The 21,665-nt window shown below is 35.8% G+C and overlaps 1 protein-coding gene across 3 annotated transcripts; it reads left to right on the forward strand.

Annotated features, from left to right (window-relative positions):
• The first annotated feature begins 10 nt into the window (after window positions 1–10).
• On the forward strand, window positions 11–21,391 carry papola (poly(A) polymerase alpha). 3 transcript variants are annotated; one of them, XM_052535109.1, is made up of 23 exons: window positions 12–184; window positions 1,684–1,854; window positions 2,924–2,990; window positions 3,074–3,155; window positions 3,252–3,361; window positions 3,453–3,506; window positions 3,992–4,103; window positions 5,036–5,125; window positions 5,507–5,645; window positions 5,794–5,866; window positions 10,980–11,100; window positions 13,911–13,995; window positions 15,777–15,830; window positions 15,938–16,057; window positions 16,179–16,288; window positions 16,379–16,503; window positions 17,858–17,991; window positions 18,154–18,212; window positions 18,324–18,559; window positions 18,745–18,807; window positions 18,921–18,977; window positions 19,076–19,111; window positions 20,060–21,391. In XM_052535109.1, exons 1-23 carry the CDS (start codon window positions 168–170, stop codon window positions 20,153–20,155), a joined length of 2,211 nt encoding a protein of 736 aa, XP_052391069.1. In that variant the 5' UTR covers window positions 12–167; the 3' UTR covers window positions 20,156–21,391. The 3 variants fall into 3 exon arrangements, 2 of the variants coding, with proteins under 2 accessions (XP_052391069.1, XP_052391070.1); XM_052535110.1 differs by having other exon boundaries at window positions 18,924–18,977; XR_008148724.1 differs by lacking the exons at window positions 17,858–17,991; window positions 18,154–18,212; window positions 18,324–18,559; ... (2 more) ...; window positions 19,076–19,111; window positions 20,060–21,391 and having other exon boundaries at window positions 11–184; window positions 16,168–16,288.
• The last annotated feature ends 274 nt before the right edge of the window (window positions 21,392–21,665 follow it).

A 21,665-nucleotide genomic window follows, 5' to 3' on the forward strand; every position in this document is an offset into this window, starting at 1 on the left:
ACGCGTCATCATGGCGTCACTTCCCGTACCAACTGGCAGTTGTTGTTGCGGGAGCGCCATGTTGGTTCAAACAAAAGAAACAACTTCATTTCCTTGATAACAGTTCATGATATGCCGCGACGCAATGGCGGAATATAACCTGCTTCTCAGCTTCTCATAAGTCGGAAATGTTCATAATGCCTTTGTAAGTATCTCGTCGGAGTTTAAAGACAAACACGATCAAAGCAAACGCGATGTCCTGGGCCTGATGTCACGAATCCGTCGCAAACTCAACACGTTAATCAAAGCATTTGATTCTGCTGTTTACTTGTTGAACTGGTTTTCATTGCATTCATTTTGAAATCAAACTTTTCGATATTAACCAGTTAATGCGATAAAATGATCAACATGCTGTCATATGTACAGATTGAGCTCATAGTACGCACTCCTGCTTTTATGTATGAACGTTAAATCTATATAATTCAGGGGTAACTGAACTATGTTGAGATTTGTAGATCAGTAACGTTAGTGCACGTTTAGATGTAGGTTAATGACTTCAAACTAATACCTTTCAAGGGGACGTTCACCCAAGACGTAGAAGTTGAACTATTCTTCTCATCACATGTCGGAAGAAAAACAGCTAGGCGTGACGCAATGTGACGTTACGTAAACGAACAAAAATGCAGTAAATACAGAGCCAGGATCACCGATAGTTTTTTTATTTTAAAAGCTTTTATTTGAATGAACCATTTACATGGTCCAGTGGTCCATGCACCATTGCTATGTGGTTGTTCCTTGCGTTTCTGAAGGAACTCTTGACTTCTCTCTTCTAAAACGTAAAAAATGCTTAGCAGCTTTTAAGTTAAGCCCTTTTCTGACGTGGATACATGCATCAAGAAAGTAATATTAAAAGACCAAAGACCGTGCACACCTGTTGCAAACTGGATACAAACGAGCAGATGAGCCCAGCCAAATGAAAGCAATGACAAGTGTTTCCCCCCTCATAGAAACCTATTGTAAAACGCTTAACGTGGCTTAATGGATGAAGAATCGATATTCAGTTTATTAATGTAAAATGTGGAGGCATGCATATGTGTCCAGAATCTGAACGCAATGTTTAACGTTTTCCTCCTATAGAAAACCAGCGTGGATTAATGGATGAAGTGATATAAAATGGACACATTCGGTGTACAGTTTATTGAAAAAATACTACGTATTCTATGAAGGATTTTCCTCCTCCCATCTTCATTTCTTTTATATAAATCGTATAAACGCGCACAGACATGCATGCTCTCTGATGAAACAGGAGCAATGTACTGACTCATGACTTAAGTATCGATCCGATACCAATACCAATATTGATATCAATACTGTCGATATTAGGATCGATTCGCCCACCCCTAACGTAAACAGTCAGGTGTCACTTGTGAACACCTCACAATATGCGCAATGAATACAGTCTGTATTCAAATACTCTTAGCTGGTCACTTAGTACTCAAAACGTGTTAGTTTAGATGGAAATGTCTGCGGCAAACTGGGTACAGGTGTGCCGTTGTTCTCCATGATGCAGGGAATATCTTAATGTCTTTATTAATACTTTATTCTCTTGCATAATATTAAAGAACTAAGATGTTTACCAAGGAGTGTTGTCTACATAATATGTTTCTGTTGAGTCTGACAGTTAATGTTGAACTTTTTCCACAGTCCAATTAGCAGTCAGGTGCAGACAGCCCAGCAGACCCCAAAGCATTATGGGATCACTTCCTCAATCAGCCTGGCACAACCTAAAGAGGCAGATCTGGTTCTCACACAGAAGCTGATCGAGACGCTCCGACCCTTCGGCGTTTTTGAGGAGGAGCTGGAGCTGCAGCGGAGGTAAATGAGACACGCTTCACTCATTTATTTTGTTCTGTTTGACACTTAGATTGCACTCAGACCGTGAGCTGGTTCATTACTGTTACACAATACACACCTTTTAATGAACATGCACATAGTTCAACAAATCCAGTGCAAGGGTATTTAAAAAAAAAAAAACTTTTTTTCACTTTGCAGTTGGCTTTTTTAGACTTTGTAAGAGATTTTACAAAGGTATTTAGCATTTAAAATGGTGAATATTTTGGGAATTGTAATAACATTCCCAAGAAAGCATATTTTGTTCGGGAACATTACAAAAAGGACAAGATGAAGAAACAATTAAGACAATTCCTATTTTACCAGGTGATATTAGAAGTTCACACAGCAGCCAGGAACCACGATAAAAAACATCCACTGAAATCAGAGTAGTAAAATGATTTAGCATTTACTTATAACACTACCGTTCAGAAGATTGGGGTCAGTAATGTTATTATTTAATTTAAAACAAATACAAAACAATGATGCATCTCGATCACACACACACACAGACACATATATACTCGTTTGTGTGTGTGTTTGTGTGTATATATATATATATATATATATATATTATATAAAATATGGTGTTACAATTTTTTTTATTTGAAATAAATTCTGTTCTATTGAACCTTCAAGAAATATTAAACATTAAAAGTATAAATAAATAAACACACAATGATAAAATTAATTATTATCATGTGAAACTGAAGACTGAAGTAATCAGCTGCTTTAAAATCTATAAAAACAGAAGACAGTTATTTTATAAGTTATTTTTATATTATAATTGAATTAATATTTGATATGTCTTAAATGTAGTATAAATGTTAATTATAAGAGGCTTATTTCTAAAATATTACCTGACCATACTTCAACTTTTGAATGGTAGTGTATGTTAACTTGAGATAAAATATATATATTTTTATTGTTAAATATTTAATTCAATACACATTTATCCATAAATATGGAACAATTTAAATAATAACGCATAGTCTTGCCCCAGCTTTAGGCTTTATTGAATTATTTTTGTATTAAGATGTTTCTTTGCCCACAGAATCCTAGTGCTGGGGAAGCTAAATACATTGGTTCAGGTGTGGATTCGTGAAGTCAGTGAAGTGAAGGTATCTTTTTGTCCTTATAATTATGATATACATATATAACTTCTCACAGATACTAAATATTATATATTTTCATGTAATCACAGAATATTCCGTCATCTGTGATTGATAATGTTGGAGGAAAAATCTTCACGTTTGGCTCCTACAGACTTGGAGTTCACACCAAGGGTAAGTTTTATGCACTAGATCTAGATTGATCAGGACGTGTGCTTCAGACCGTCTCTGTGTGTCTGTGACATCTCATTCTCTAACCTAATTGTGTAGGTGCTGATATTGATGCTCTCTGTGTCGCACCCCGTCATGTGGAGAGATCAGACTTCTTCTCCTCGTTTTATGAGAAACTAAAGGAGCAGGAGGAAGTCAAAGACCTGAGGGTAGGATGCCTTTTGTGAATGGCGTACATGTATACGTCTGACCTACAATATCTGCAAGGTTTTCTGATTGCTTTTTGCTCTTGCCTTCTAGGCGGTGGAGGAAGCATTTGTACCAGTGATAAAGCTGTCCTTTGATGGCATTGAGGTATTTTTTTAAACATCCTTACATGCATGAAATGAAGGGATTGTTCATGGCAAATTAGCATGTCGTTTTGAGTACGTGTGTGTGTGTTAGAAATGCACGATTAATCGCATGCGATTGTCATCCGTGTCTCGTTAGTAAAGCCAGTTCTGTGATTAGCGTTAAATGTCCATCATCTGCTTTCAAATGGAGCAGCACTTAATATACAGAGTTGTAGTTTGCTGACAAGCTACGCAATATCGCGTTCATAACCGAATGCGATTCATCTGTGATTATGAACGCGATATTGCGTAGCTTGTCAGCGAACTACGACTCTGTATATTAAGTGCTGCTCCATTTGAAAGCAGATGAAGGACATTTAGTACTAATCATAGAACCGGCTTTACTGGGTTGGTTGCCGACCTCTGATAGATATATACACACACACACACACAAACATTTGTGTATTTTTTTATTTTATTTCTCATAATTCTTTTTTTTTTTTTCAGATTGACATACTATTTGCCCGACTGGCGCTACAAACCATTCCAGAAAACCTGGATTTGCGAGATGATGGCTTGCTAAAGAATCTTGACATTCGCTGCATCCGGAGTTTAAATGGTAAAAAGTCATAAATGATTAATCATGTTGGGGCTGAGAATTTACATTTTGAGAATCGATTCCATTCCAATCCACAAGTTCTTTTGATTAGATTTTGATTCAGTGTCATTTTGTTCGGATATAAATCATGTTTGTCTAAAGTAAAGCAATCTTTCAACTAATGCTGTAGACAATACAGGGAACCTATCAGTTGGTGCATTACTATATTTTAAAGAATACTTAAAGACAACAAATTGTATTGCTATTTATTTTAAGATATAATAAAAAAAAAAAAACTAAAACAAAGGTTGTGTACAAACATTTAAGGCAGTTTTTTTATAATGTAAACTTGAATGACGTAAATGCTTCTACCCCAATTGACCCTTTGCAAAGACCCGCCCCCCCCCTTAGTTACTGTTGCTACAAGCCATGCCATGTTCGCTTACATGTTCTCACGCAGTGAAAAATACATAGCAAAGCAAAGAGGAAACCAACAACTGGCGACAGTCAAGACAGAGCATGTTTCTTTGGGTATGAAACAAAGTCTCAGCTTCCTACTTTTGTCATAAAAAAACAAAAACAAATTCTTTAATGTGTCGTGACAGATCACTGTAGCACCTCAGTTCAAGCAGCACCTGAATCAGTCATCCCTTCTGTTTCACTAGTTATAGCAATGATAACTAGTTATTATATAGGTATAGCGAAATAAACTTGAATGAACATCTTGTTTCAACTGCGGATTGACGTCAGTGCATACCCTTTTTCAAGTCCACCGTTGTTAATCTGCTACCCTGTCTGGAAACAATGACACATTCACTGTTATGATTGGTCAGGTCACATGTCAATCAAACTGGTGAAGGAACAATTGGTATTGGTTTATCAAAAACATTTCCCCCTGGTAATCTTGGTTTGTTCTTTTTGATTTTCTAAATGTGCTGACTTTTGACTTACAGGATGCAGAGTTACTGATGAAATTCTTCACCTGGTGCCCAACATTGAGAATTTCAGATTGACTCTAAGAGCCATCAAACTGTGGGCCAAACGTGAGTAGTTGCTCGTCTGTCAACCTTGCATTATGTTCTGTTCATGGAACATGCCACAGTTGGTCAAATGTGAAAATGGTTCCCACAGTGACCTTAAATGACCTGCACTGTTTGCGGGAATTAGTGCAGTCAATGAAAAGCAGCACTGCAGCTTTGTGCCTCAGGAGATTCCTTTGGCTTGTGTATGCTGCCTAGCAATCAGTGACACGTGCTTATGCTTGCACTTTATTGAAAAAGCAATCAATTCTTGATTGCAATTTGGCTTTTAGAAATGCTTCATTTGACCTTACTTAGGATGTGATATCGAAAAATGCCAGGTATGTTCATTTATATGGTTGGTTCGAAGGCTTAAAGAAATAATTTTATTTTAAACTCTTACAGGTCATAATATCTACTCAAATATCCTGGGTTTTCTGGGGGGTGTATCATGGGCCATGTTGGTTGCGAGGACCTGTCAACTTTACCCCAATGCTGTGGCATCCACGCTGGTCCATAAGTTCTTCTTGGTTTTCTCAAAGTGGTGAGTTTTTCAAAGTGACCTTGTTACTACTGATTTGAAGTCAATGAGATAATGCAGAATATAAATTTCAACTTCTAGTATTTGATTTTAGAGGCCTGTTCTCTTCTAATTGATTCATTAATTGTTTCTTACTGGCTGGTGTTTTCAGGGAATGGCCAAACCCTGTCCTTCTGAAGCAGCCTGAAGACTGTAATCTCAACCTCCCAGTCTGGGATCCCAGGGTACTCCTTTATTCATAGATTTATGTGACATTTGTGTTTGTATGTGTGTGTGTGTGTGTGTGTGTGTATATATATATATATATATATATATATATATATATATATATATATATATATATATATATATATATATATATATATATATATATATGAGCATGAAATTTAGAGACCACCAAATACATTCAGAAATGTCAATTGTCACATGGTCTGTAAATTTCATGTTAGATGTTCAAATCTAGCATAAAATAATCAAGGCAGGTTTTTTGTGCAATGAATGAACTGAGTGTAGGCTTACATTGAATCTTTTTATTTATTATTTATAAAAAAAGTAATACATATCAATACATGTCAGTAAACGCTATTCTATATTCTGTGTTGGAAGAATTTAAAACATTTTTGTGAAATTGCGTCAGACGTGGAAATTAATCAAACTTCCCAATGACATTTCTGGTATTGTAGGTTACAAGATGAAGTTAATAATTTATTGCATAATAATGTTATTGCAATAAAACCAAACAATAAAAATTATGAGTGATAAATCAAGTAATGTTTTGAGAGCTCCAACGATTTGGAGCAGTAGACTATTAAAATTCTTTGCTTTAACCTTGATATTAGTGGTCGGCGATATCCTCCTATTGTCAGCCTGTGAGATCACAATGATAATATACAGTATTATTATGTTAATTAATTTATTTACTAGCATAGATTCATAGCCGGAGAGTGAACTTACTTCAGGGTAGTGTTGTCAGGGTACCAAAATTTCAGTATTCGGTACCGATACCAGTGAAAATCCACGGTTCTCGGTACCAATTTCGGTACCAAAGCAAAACACAAAAATATGCTAATTAAAAAAATGAATTAGAATTAAAAAACTTTTTATCACTAAAAATAAAACCAATGCCATTCTTTATACTTATTTACAATTGTGTTTAAAGTTTCTCTACAAGTTATATAATTATGAAAATCAGTAAACAAGTTTCACGCAAATTTATTTTGTCTTTTAATTCATGAAATTTAAACATTTTATTTTTGGTAAATAAAGGGGATTTGCTATTCAAATTAAAATATGGAAGAAATTAATTTTTTCAACAGTAGTAGCAGTATCACATACATTTTACTAAATAATAGTAATATTTAGTAGCATAATGCCTTTATGTAAAAATTAACTTTTAATGAATGCATAATTGTCATTTTAACTGAACTTAAGACTGGTGGTGATGCTTAAGATATTTTTGGTCATTGAGGGTTTCTGTGAAAAAAAAAAAAAAGTAGTAGATCATATGAATTATTGTTAAAAGATAATACTGCTACTAATTCTACTACCATACTAACAATATACAATGCACAATGGATTGATGAGCAGCTGGGTTCATGAATATTAATCACGATGTCTGCGTTCAGTCAAACTGATTTGCTGAAATCAAAACAAGGACGGTAATAGATGAACGCCAGCCAATGAAATTGCCATTTGCGGATTAGCTCCGCCCACTACTGGAAAAACCAGCATATCATCATCTTGTTCAAAAAATATGAATAATTCTAAATGAGAAAAGTTCAGATCGCTTGATGGAGAGAGAACTCTGAAACTCAGATGCTGAAATTAATGCAAGCGTCACGCGCTTCAGTCTATGTAGTAAACAAACCCGCACGTCTCTGCCATTCGGTCATTCACACAGAGACGCACAGAACATGCAGGATTCATATTTCAAACAACTTTTGCGGCTTAACATATACCGATATTGGTCCATATGGAGATATGATTTGATTAATTTATGCTAACTTTGACAAATTCCGTGACTGTCCATATTTTCATAGTTTCATTTTCATGACTGGATTTTGAGATTCCGTCCTCGTTTTGTGCTTCGCGGAAATCATTGTGCTGTATGCGTCAAGAACCAGGTTTGAACGGGACCTCGGTACTACTGGTACTTAAAGAAACCTGCTACTGTCACATTTAATTTTTTTTAGTACCGACTTGGTACCAAAGTACCGGGTCTTTTGACAGCACTAATTCAGGGTAAGGCTAAAAGCAGCCTAATATAACTGTTGTCTAATAGCTACACATAATATCTTCTAATATCGAGTCAGGCAGCTTATGGATGTCATGTCATAAAATGTAATATTACTGAATTTGTATTTTACATAATTAAATAGAAACATTGTAAGTTACTAATTATAATGGTTAAATTTCTTTGGTTATTCAAACAGCAGCTACTTTTCCATTCGTGTGTCCAAACATTTGACTGTTACTATGTATATAGAATACAGTATAAACACACAGAATATATAAACACATTTTTAGCAATGATCACTCAGATTTGCTGACCAAACACTTATAATGACATAAAGTAGGTGGCCAACCAAAATGAGCTTTTGACCACTGAGTGGTGCTTTAACCACAAGTTATCAAACAAGCGCATCAAAGCACATTTTCACAAATGGCCATCAGCTTTGTCTCACTGATGTGTTACATTTGACGGCTGCAGTTGGGGAAATGAAAGAAAAACACTGTAGTTAAAATATTTTATATTCACTGATGAAAGTTTATTACTTGAAGTTATGTGCGTTTCTTAGAACAAATTCAAGCAGGAAAAATGTCAAAGCTATGAGCCTGTGCTTATATTTTCTCTAAGCTACACATTATTACACCATATTTCAGATTTAACACATTTAATAGGTGTGCAGTATTATTTATATTATTATTAGAATTATGTGTTTTATTATTCTAAAGAAATTGCAGTTTACTTTGCATCGGAGCATTAAAAGTGGTAGCCTATTTTAGTGAGCTAGCTACATGGATTTATATGCAAAATGTCAATATTCTACCATTATAAGGCCTACATTTTAATTTATATTTTAAAATTCCTTTAATAAAACATGCATTTTTGTCATGCACTACGTTAACGTTCACTTAAGCTGGCAAATTATTTCAACTTCGGTGTGGATAGTGAGGAGCTAACTGATCTCTGCTTCATTACGGTTTGCAAACATTTTTTTTCGCAAACGTTGATCTCCCTTCTTAACACCTGGTAAAAGAGTCACACGATAGCGTGCGTCATCATTACGACACGCCCTTTACGACATTGATTCTGGCTTTTGTTCACACAGTACCCAACCCGGGATCGAACCCGGAATCAATTCCGTGACGTGTTTTTAGGTTCACACAGAAGGTGACCTAGCAATTTTCCGTCAATTTGATCACAGTCAATCTCATGTAAAAGCATCTGATATTTATATTCAGACAATTACATGTTGCTGTCCCTTCATGGTTCCTACTCTCATAAATTACTCGCACTTCATGTTGACTTTTAAACCTAAATATAAATGTTAAACAACACATATTTCAGCACAATGAATGTTTTTGCACTGAATATTGTCTCCCTCGCCTCTCTGTGGCGCTCTCTCAGTAAAGATTTCAACCTGAAGCCGATTTCAGACTACACGATTTTCAAAGTAGTCGGGTCACTGTTCTTTTCACACTGCATGACTATCTTAGCCAGCATTCAGTCTCTGCTGTGTTCACACTGCCTGATGGATCGACGACAGGAGGTTTCACACTGCATGACTTTAGGAAGAATCGCCAACAACACTATCTGGCACGCAAACTACGTTTCACAACCAAACACCTGCGAGATGGGACAAGGAAACAACGCGATATCACACGTGCAAGAACGTAGTTTTCACATGAGACTGGGATAGCTCAGATGAAACGTCAAACAGACACGCGTGCTCCTGCTAAATTTATACTAATTTATCTTCCATTTAATGGTTCCAAATAGACAGAAAAGAAAGCCTTTTTCTGAAATGAAGCCATGCTTGCTGATATTGTGGTTTATAACTCCTCGCCGAACTCCCCGCTGCTCTGTATCTTGCTCTCTCATTGGCTGTCGGTCATCGCCGATGTAGTTTTCCGCCAGAACACTTTTCAGACAGCATGGATTGGATGTATTTCAACCTATTGTACAGGACTTATAAACAGTGATAGGAAGCTTAGAATTTTCATCTTACTGGCTCTTTAACTACAATAAGATGTTTAGAATGTGCGTTTTCCTGTTCAATTTCGAGCATCCAGTAATATAATCACACGTCTTCTGGACCTTTCGGAGTATACATTTATTTGTCATTTTAACTGTTTGGAAACTCTTGCATTCACCATTTACGCTGAATGCAATTAAAAATAGAATAATTCTCATGCGAAACGACACGTTTACACATGATTTTGTGTGTGCGTTTAGCTGTGATGTCATTGCCAGCTCAGAATCTGCAAGACGTGAAACTGACGTGGGAAAAATCCGATCCGATCACTGGTCAGTCAGTCAGTGCGTCCCTAGATCTATCGTGAAAGAGATGACAGTTGTGTGTGTGAGTTACCTGTGTCTGCACATCTTTCTCTACAAACAAGGAACCTTTTTAGTTACTTCGATTTGACCTTGTTGCTGAGAAATATAATGTAGCAATCTGGTATCTATACTCATTTGTTAATATAAGTCACGGAGCAAGACACTGACAATAAGTATCTGTGTGTGTGCAATCTGCAATCTCTGACCTCTAAACGTATCAACAGTTAACTGTAGTAGCAACCCGTTGCGCAGTAGTACCCAAGCGGCTCTACTGAGCTGACCTTGACGTGCTTGATATAAATTTGATTTTATTAGAAATTAGCATTTGGCATTTATTTATTTCATTATGTCAAAAGGCTTCGCGGTCCGGATGGACGCATCTCGTCGTCCGGATTCGCCCGGAGTCCGCCAGTTGGCACAACCCTCCTTTGATATAGGTAATGAGTACAAAACTGACAATCAGGAAGAGTGTTGAACTAATAAGAAGAACAATATCTTCACAATATTGTTGGTGCTGGTTTTAAATGAAGGTAATATCGAACATACCAAAAATGTTCCGAATATTGCTTTCTTATTTTGCAGCCTTATGTCTTTTTTTCGTGAACAAATATTGTCATCAGACATAAATCATACTCAAGCTTTCTGCAGAGGTCAAAATAGACCGCTACATTAGCAAATCACTAACTAAATGGTATGATTTTTCTGTTCTGTGTCAGTTACTCATGAATTGTGCTTTATTGCACTGCTAATGTTTTGGGCTCTTTTCCTCTCAGGTAACCCCCAGTGACCGGTACCACCTCATGCCAATCATCACCCCAGCTTACCCTCAACAAAACTCCACTTACAATGTGTCCACCTCTACTCGGGCCATCATGGTGGAAGAGTTCAAGAGGGGTCAGTCTCATTTCTGAAGATTCCTAGAAACGTTCTCATAGTATAATGAAGAGAATGATCTCTTCTCGCTGTTTCAAACCTGTATGACTTTCTTTCTGCAGTTTAACACAAAACAAGACTTTTAGATCATGTTCACCTTTAATGGATTTCAAACTGCGAAAGTGAAGGGAGACATGGTCTCTAGTAGGGCTGAACGATTAATTGCATTCGCGATAATATCGCAAAATGAAAAAAAAAGATGGCTGCGAATAAACTCGGTCACATGACATGCAAGAGTAAATCGGTGTGTGACATCAAACTACGGCGAGAGAAAACAAAAGGACACGTCTGCTCTCTTATAGCTCTCGCAGTACTTCAGCGGTCATTCAAGCCAAACACATCTAAGCGCGGTCTTCAGAGGAAGCATCGAGTTGGCACAATACAGTGGTGCCAAGTCTGCGGTGTGTTTTACCCCCTGAAATACCGGTGGACCACCCTCAAAACACGATTGGGCTAGTTTTGAGTAGCAATTGGATGGGTTTTGTTGTGAAAACCTGGCAACCCAGGCATGCTACACGTGGAAATGTTCTAAAGCGTATATAATATGAAAGAACGTACTACAAAACTGCACACTGAAATTACTCAAGCAGTAACAGTGTCACGGTGCATTGCATTACTGAAGATTTCAGCCTTAAAATAAAACGTATATAAGGTTTTATATATATATATATATATATATATATATATATATATATATATATATATATATATATATATATATATATGTGTGTGTGTGTGTGTGTGTGTGTATATATATATATGTATATATGTATATATTAGGGCCGGGACTCGATTAAAAAAATTTATTTAATTAATTAGAGGCTTTGTAATTAATTAATCGAAATTAATCGCATTTTAATCGCATATAAATATTTAATCTGAGAACAGTGCAAAGTAATTTTTTTCACATGGATTTATAGTATACCATTGAATAATCTTGAATAAACCTTCTGTAAAGAGTTTTTTAAGTAAAACACAATACTGTCAATTACATTCAGAACATTGGAAACACTGACTATTAGAAAACATCTCTCTGTTGCTTCAGAGGCCATAACATACTCAAGTCCAACTCTCAATAACCTTGGCCAAAATAATAAAGAGTTCAACATAAACTGTTGCACCAACAAAATAATACATAGTTCAACATAAAGTGTAAAGTCCACGCTAGCGGCTATATGTTTTGTGTTGAGGTGATACTTGAGGTTCGATGTGCTGCTGCGGTGATATGCGAACGCTAGTTGGTGCTTCAGTATAATCGGTCCGCCGAAACTCATCCAGTGAGAAACGTTCCGCGGTGCAAAAGTAAGTTATTAAAAATGCGGGAATTTTTTTTCTGTAATTAATTAATCTTAATGCGTTATTTTTTGTGTGTATATATATATATATATATATATATATATATATATATATATATATATATATATATATATATATTCTTATTTATTTAGAGTCTTCCTAAAGCAGTGGTCCTCTAAACATGTATACGGGCCATCAGCAGAAACATAAAATATATAAAACAGTAAACCGCCAAAGGATGTAACTTAGATTGGGAGAGGGATCGGTTTATGAAAAGAAAAATGTCAGATGAAGTCAGAAGTCAGGTTATTCAAAAGCTAAATGCAGAAAGTATGACGAGGCATATCTATCTCTCGTCTTCACTCACTGTGTCTATACTGGACGCGCCGCAGAAGATCTGCTGTACACTGTACACAACAAATTGACCGTTGCAAATCTTTTAACTTTGTGTCAGTAAGTCACAAGTAGAACAAGGCAGCATTTTAATGTTCGTAAAGCATCCAGTGTAGACTGCGTCACTGGGTTCGACTGTATTTTGCCGCTCGCTACCCAGTGTTTAATGTCGTTGGTGAAGAGGAAAGCCTGTGTGTGTGTGTCATATGCCTTAGTGGACAGCATGAAATACACAATAAATAATAACAGAGAATCATAATAATAATAACAGTTATGCTATTTTTCAATGTCTCAAGTAGTCTAATGCAGGTGTAAAGCATTCATTTTTCATAATGTTTATTTAAATTATTTGGCGAGACCCAAAAAGTTTGAGATCCACAGGTCTAAAGTTAACAGACAGGCTTTAAAATGTGCAGGCCACATGTGTACATATGTTTAATACAGCGACTTTGAATTACCTAAAGTAGTGTGGTAAAGGAAAAGATTAGTTTTAATATTTCTGCAGTCTACTTTAGTTTGTGTGATTTGTATATTAATGTTTACACCAGGCTTATTTGGCAGTGCTTTATGTTGTCATAATTATTACATGCTTACAAGGTTGGAAGTTCAACAAATCAGTCAATATACTACTGTGATGGAGGTTGTTTAATAAAAATGTAATTCATATCAATTCATGCATCACCTAATTTCATCATAACATTGGCCTGGCCTACAGAAAAGAACATTTCTGTTTAATCTAATGTTGTTTTGGTCATACTATTCAATGATTTTTAGCTTGTCTTTGTTGAATAATACAGAACATAAAGAGATTTAAAAAATAATTGCATATTAAATTGCAATATTGGTAAAAAAAAAAAAAAAAACATATTTTCCAAAATCGTTTAGCCCTAGTCTCTAGTCACAATAAAATTACAGTTTAAAAAGTGCTGTGAATCCTTAAGTTTTGTTCGAGGAAAAATATTCATACAGGTTTGGAATAATGATGGGAATTTAATTTCTGGTTGAGTGATTTGTTTTAAGCTCAAATATGCTGAAATTACGTCAATATTACTGTCACATTTTATTTGTTTAACTCCTCACAGGTCTTGCAATCACGGATGAAATATTGCTGAATAAAGCAGAATGGTCCAAATTATTTGAAGCACCAAACTTCTTTCAGAAATACAAGTATGTATTAAGCTGCATATCCTGTTGGACACGCGTGGTGAGAATTAATCATCTCAATAAAGATTTATTTCTCAAAACTGCACCCACACACATTCATAGCCCATTCACAATTACTATTTTATGTAATCAGTGTCATCAATTTGAAATAAAAGCAGAATTTTGCATACTATCCGTTTATGCATATGGAGTACAACACAATGGCTTTTATGACAATTCTACGATTTTGACAATTAAAATGTGTTACAGTCCTGCTGAACAAATAACGATTGTAGAGCATGCCTGAAATCTAAGCAACTTTTTTTTTTTGAGATGGTTAAATTAAAATATTTTAAAGGTAGGTATTTAAGTTTAAAATGGTTTTCTATTTTAAAAGGTTTTACTGGTTTTCTTGTGCTATATTAATTTGTATACAATTCAAAAATAAAATGCTTTAGTTCACAATTCGTACAATGTATTTCTTGTTAGTCTGTGTTTTCATAGTGTTCTAATTCTGCTTTATTTTCTATTTCCGTCAATGTTTAGCATTTAGTCTCTGTTTTTATTTTTTTGTTCAATTGCTGTGGTGTGAAGTTCATAATGGCTTGAAGTCAATATAAAAAAAAAAATTCAAACAATAAAAATAAAAAATAAGATTTTAATTTTAATGGTTAATGGAGGTCTAAAGAAATCCAATCAACAGTTTTTTTGCAAGTGGGGTTTTTACTGGGTCAATCTTTAATAAATTTGAACTAATATCAGTTCTTCACTGTACGACAATCTTTTCACCCCACACGAGGAAGCAGCGACTATAAGCAGTTCATTGTGCTCAAAATTCAGAATCACCATTAGTTCTTCCATAAAGACAATGTAGAAATTAGCTGGTTAGAAGAATGGATGAAATATGATTGATTTACATTATCTCATTCTGTTCTGTCAAGACGAGTCCGTAATATGTAATCATTGTGGGAAAAAATGCCCAAAGTGTGTTGCTTTGCAGAAAAATACAAAGAATACATCCACAAATAATGAAGCTATTAACTTTTAAGTTGCGGTCAAAATGCTAAATGGCTTGTTTTTTGTTTTAATCTCTTGATTTGAGATATCTCACAGAATATCATGGTTTTTTTTTTTATAATCAGTATAATGTTGAAAGTTTGTACATGAGACCATCTACTCAAATAACAAGTAACCTGTATTGAGTCACTCCGGTAGGACAAAGTTGAGCAGCTTTGCTTCAAATAAACGTATTTGTGAATTTTTAGTGGGAAACAGGATGGGATAGTTCACCCAAAAATGAAAAAGTTTCTTTCTTCAGTAAAACACAAAAGAAGGTATCTTGAAGAAAGTTGGTAACAGTTGCTGGTTGGTAACCATTGACTTCCATAGTATGGAAAAAAATAAATACTATGGAAGTCAATGGCTACCAGCAGTGGTTTTTCAAAATATCTTTTGTGTTCAGCATAAGACAGAAACATAGAGGTTTGGTACAACTTGAGGGTGAGTAAATGACAAAAGTTTCATTTTGGGGTGAACTGTACCTTTAAGAAGATAATTTTTTAGTTTGACATAATTGATCAGCATGTTTCTGATCTCCTGTGAATGTTGTTCAAATGCTTAGTATGTGAAGTGTGTTCATGGCTGGATGTGAGTGATCCCTGCTGTGTCGAGTGAAGCTGTATTTGTCTTTTGAGAGAAGTGTCAGTGATATGGGGGCGGGACGGCCCTATAGGATTTGCCGGGTTTGATTGAACGACTGTGGTCTAAAGGATGTAATGGCATTGTTCTGTCTTTTATGTCCCAAGGCATTATATAGTGTTGCTAGCAAGTGCACAGACAGAGAAGCAGCACTTAGAGTGGTGAGTACAGCACCGTCACCGTTTATCGGACCCATGTTCAGCTCATGTCCCCTGCATCAGTTTAAAAATGTTGAAGGCTGGGACTGAATGAAGTGTTTGTCTGACAGGGTGGGCCTCGTGGAATCAAAGATCCGAATCCTGGTGGGAAACCTGGAGAAGAATGAGTTCATCACACTCGCTCATGTGAATCCACAGTCATTCCCCGGACCAAAAGAGGAGACTGACAAGTGAGTTTTAGACGCTTTTGTCTTTTTACTTACAACTGAACAAAGGCTTAAAACTGACCGAAGGAAGGAAGTGATGTCAAATGTCTTTACTCGCTCTTTCCTTTTATTTGTATACATGCAGGGAGGAGTTCAGCACAATTTGGGTAATAGGTGTTGTGTTCAAAAAAATGGAGGGTCCAGAAAATCTTAATGTGGACCTGACGTTTGACATCCAGTCTTTCACAGACACTGGTAAGTCTAGCTTTCTCTAGATGTTTGTTAGTATTGAGCTACGATTAAACTTCTCTCAGTAATCAACATTTGTTCTCTGAATGGCTGTAGTTTACCGGCAGGCGATCTCTAGTAAAATGTTTGAGCCAGATATGAAAATCACAGCCATGCATGTGAAGAGGAAACAACTGCAACAACTACTGCCCAAAGTTGCCATTCAGAGGAGCAAGAGAAAGGCAAGCGTTCATCTGTTACTTTGCAAATAGGCTGAACAATCGTTTCAAAATGTAGAAAAAAATGTAGTGATTTTCAAGTAATAAAATGATTTCAAGGTGAAAAAAGAAAGTTTTACTGATTTTTTTTTTTTTTTAGTGGATCATAAATATTACTGTTGTCTAAAATTTTTATGAAGTTTTGATATTTGACATCCTGGAATTTATTGACAGTGACACCGTTGAGGGTCTACACGGGTTTTCTTTATCATATCAATGACGGTTTACTGTTTTTTTTTTTTTTTTTCGTTGTCTTGTGTGTTGTGACTGATTTATTGGACATAAGCATTACTGCCTATTTTTAAGTTACTATTAAATGATTATGCTAGATTCTTTACTCTAGGAATGTAAGCATTTTAGATCAGTGGTTCCTAACCTTTTTGTTTGGAAGCCTGTTGCCACTATTGAATAAAAAGTAAAACAAGGTAATTGTGACTTTTTATCTCACAATTCTGAATTGTTTTTTTGTCAGAACTGTAAGATATAAACTTGCAAGTTCATTTCTTGCAATTCTGACTTTTATTCGCAATTGCGATTTTTATAAAGTCAAAATTGTGAGTTATAAAGTCAGTATTGCGAGATAAACTTGCAATTGCGTGTTATAGAGTCAGAGCTCTTTAATCTGACTTTTTTCTCAGAATTGCTTGTTACAAAGTCAGAATTGTGAACAAAAACTTGCAATTGTAAGACAAATTCACAATTTCAAATTTATATCTCGCAATTCTGATTTTCTAACTCGCAATTTTGACTATAACTTGGAATTGTATATCTCGCAATTCAGAGTTTTTTTTTTCTCACAATTGCAAGTAATAAAATCAGAGTTGCGAGATATAAACTCCCAATTCTGAATTGTGAAATATAAAGTTGCGATTACCTGATTTAATTTTTATTTAGTGGCAGAAACAGGCTTCCATGTTTTTTACACAATATTTGAAGGCCTGCTATATATACATTTCCTCCATTGTTTTATGATAGTCTGTTTATTTAAAGACTTTTTTGTTAACAGTAACTTGGACAGTTTATATTTAATGAAAACATCTCATAATTTGATTACAGAATATTCTGTATGTCCTTACAAAAAACAGGTGGTAAAATGTTTTTTAGCATTTTCTTTCTGTCTTTATTTAAATTTGATTCCTTCCTCTGACTTCCTGGTTCAAGATCACTTTTTTAAAAGCTTTATTATTATTTTAAATTGATATATAGACAATTATATTCATCATTTTAGTGACTTGTATAATGCACTGGGAGATTGATAATGGGACCTTTCTCACAACTTGAGCTTTCTTGACTCTTGTTTTTCTCTGTTTTCCTGTAGCATTCATCTGATGGGCTGCGTGCGATGAATGATGGCAGTCTGGATCTATCAGTGGACAGTGACAACAGCATGTCAGTGCCGTCCCCCACGGGCCCTTCGGCTGCCAAGATCGCCCGTGCCTCCAGCCCTCTGGGGTAAAACATCAAACCATTCACACTTGGTCACCTGTTCCCCTAAACTTCATTTTATCTCCATTAACAACTTGTCAATTTTCTGTAACCCAGATCTTTTGGGAATACCAATACACATGGCTTTTTCTTCCTTTTTTCCTCCTCTCCTCTTTCTCTTGACTGCAGCTCCACTGGGACGGCCACAAACACCTCAGATTTCCAGGGAAAAATGGATTCTTCAAGAGGTATTTCATTTTAAAGTAGACGTTTTATTTTGCAATTTTGTCATTTTGACGGAATAGTTGAGTGATTGAAAATGTTGATCATCTCTTACCTTGTCCTGTTGATCATTGCAGTGGACGGCACTAAGCCAGATAATGTTGGGACTTCCAGCAGCAATGACGCACAAATGGGTGCAGTTCCACTAAAGCGGCCCGCCTCCCCAGTTCAGCACGACTCGGAGAAGAAACCCAAAGTGGATGGTGTACAGCAAACCCCTCATCCCAGTCCATGTTTATCTGCTGACCCTGCCAATAACAGACCTGCCTCACCCATTGGGAATGAGACATCCAAGAAAGCCAAAGTGGAGGAGGTAAGACGACGCTCTCATGTGAAATGTTTCTTATTTTCAGCAATTAAAAAACTATTACTGCAAAATTACAAAATAAAAACATTGATTTTGTGTGTACATTTTTTGCCCATGAATAATCACTCATAAATGTTAAATATAAAGTGTGGATAGCACCTGAAAAGTATAATTCAATCCTACTCTCCCAGCTCTCAACCCCAGAAGAAACGTCCTCTGGTGAAACTGATGGCCATGTAGCTGTGGATCCAGAGGTAATGACTGTTTTTTTCGTACTTTAATGCAATAGTGGCTAAATTTGTATTCACTGAGCTCAAAGGCAGTTTGTGCATCACTCAGTTTGAGGGTTTTTTGTGTTTTCTCCCAGCAGAGCGTTGACGTGGTTCCTTCAGAGGGTGAAACTAAAACACAGACAGAATTAACGGTAAACCAATGATAAATGGGGTATGCTAGTTATAATGATAAATGCAGTGAATATGTGAGAAGGCGAAACGCTGATTTGTTATTTCCTGTCGTTCTCAGGCAGTGGACACTGCAGAGAAGATACCGCCTACACAGGTAAGGACAAAATCAACAATTACAAAAGAATCCTTATCCTATTTAGGCACTAAATTATGTTTCAGAATGATATCTGTGATGTCTGAAGGATCAAACTGAAATTTAGTTTTTTTTTTTTTTTTTTAACTTAAACGACTTCTTTAAATTTAAGAAAATGCTTTTTAGAAAACAGTAGAAAACGGCTGTTTTAAATTGAAAATATTTTTTATCAAATAAATCCTTAGGATCATAAGAGTTTCATCTTACTGATCAAATTAGAATGGTAGTTTAAGATTTTTAAGCAACGAAATATAATTTTTAAGAGCTTTTAAAGTAGCATACAATAATAAGGATCTTTGAGAATGTTAAAGGTCAGCTTCTGCAGTGTTTGAAGGACTGGAGAGAGGATTTGGTATACTTGTGTTTATTTCAGATATCATTTATGTGATGATCATTGTTCAATTTGAAATAGTCTTCTGTAAAGCTGAATGAAAATGTCTATCAAAATGCCCAATGAACAAATTGATAGTGTCCACTACAGAGGATAAATGTATTTTCAGTTTTGGAAAGCAATCTAAAAAATAAAAAATAAAGTTTTATTTAGGCAATTGTCATTTTTCTGTTAAAGTTAATGTACAGATTTTTGAACCAATGAGATTTGTCAGTTTTTACACGTCCTTCTCAAAATTCACAAATTTACAAACTTTATGTAAGTTAATGTTATTTTCCCATTTTCCGTGACCTGATCTAAAGTGAAAACTCTTCACTCCTTCCATTTACTATACCTTTACTACGAGCTAATTAAACAATGCTAATATAATTACAATTTGTATAGAGTTTCTTAATGTATCGACTACAGTTTATAAACTATGAAGTTACTATAAACGAATAGTTTGCAAATGAAAGTAAGTACTTCATTAGTGCAAACTGAATTTAAAGGAGGTTTAATGTGATGTTAATGTCCCGCAGATAACCTCTAACGCTGATCTGTCGGACGTCCCGCTCCTCCCGTCGCACCCCATCCCCGTGGTCAAGAACTCCATCAAGCTGAGACTCAGCAGGTAGAAGCGGCTCATCTTTGGCCAGTCTCTGGTCCTCAGGAGGTGGAAGTCTCTGTTTCCTGCCCATGTGTACCTCAGATCTCCACAAGGGGGCAGCTCTGTTCTTCCACACACTTCCCTGTGCCCTCTCCCTCACCAGTGGAAAAGAAAAAGAGATATCTGAAAACCTCAATGTGATTTAAGGTGTTTGTGTGATTTGGTGCACATGCTTTGTAAATCCTATCATCCTTCTGTTTTGACCTGAAAGACGGTGATGCTTTATGTCCCAACCCTCGCCCCTCTTTCTTTTGTAAATGGGTAAAGAGGCATGTAATTATGTTCCAGGGCAGAGATGGTCCATTGGAGACCAATCCACCATACTGTACAGAGCTGAAGGTGTAGATGAGCATCAAAGCGTGCTCCGTAGCTGGAGATGCTCTGAATCCGCGTCAACTATTGACACTACTAATCTGACGTGGAAAATGCACAGCGGAGGACATAGCTAGCTCATCCAGAGGAGTCTAGCTCACTAATGCAGCTGTAATTTAACCAAATCAGTCTCAGATTAGTGTAAACGCCATCGTTGCGCTCCGCTGTCTTAGAAGGGCATTAATTATGGGCGTTATTAGGAGTGGAATAGCTAGTATTCCCAGCATGCTCCGAGGAGAACAGTGCTGGCCGTTCATTTAGGCTTGTTTTGCCACGTGTATGTATGTGTGTGTGTATATATATATATATATATATATATATATATATATATATATATATATATATATATATATATATATATATATTAAAATAGAGACGACAATATTGAACCTTTTATTTGCATTAAACAGCTTAGTTTTCTTGTTATATGCTGGGATTTTCCTAATGTGGAATCAAAGGTGCGTTTCGAATTATTAATGTGATTAAAAAGACAGGTCATCTCGTTACTGTTGACCTGATTTTCAGGATATGGATGTAAAAATATAAAAGACTGATTTAAGTTTAAATGAATGATGGTTTATTGGGGCAGGAGAGTGATTTAGTTGATTTCTGAAATGTGTCCAAACTTTTCTTACTCTGTTGTTGGTCTGTGTTGACTGTGGATTGGTGTTTAAGGGTAAAGCTGCCGCCCCGGGGACATTGTGGTCACAGCACAGATTCACTCCTGTGAAATGCCTCCTATGGCCTTTCAATGTTCTTTCATACGCTTATTTGTAAGGACACGGTATTGTACTTTTTCACCAATAAAAGTCTACGTTGTTGCAAAGAGAAATCGCTGTGATTGTTTTATTTGTGTTGTCTCGTAACAATAGCGTGATCTATCTAATGCAGTGCTTTTCACAGTGTACAAATTTAAAACAAATATATATATATATTGTTGATAATATATATGTTGAATAATTTTTCCATGAAGTTTTCCTCAATCACCCCGCAAAAAATACAAACTGAAAAGCATTAAATAGCCCAACCATACTTAAGATATATGTGACCCTGGATCACTAAACCAGTTTTAAGTGCCAATTCCTTAAAATTAAGATTTATACGTA

This window comes from Carassius gibelio, chromosome A20, assembly GCF_023724105.1.
Source record: "Carassius gibelio isolate Cgi1373 ecotype wild population from Czech Republic chromosome A20, carGib1.2-hapl.c, whole genome shotgun sequence".
In the NCBI taxonomy this organism is placed as follows: domain Eukaryota; kingdom Metazoa; phylum Chordata; class Actinopteri; order Cypriniformes; family Cyprinidae; genus Carassius; species Carassius gibelio.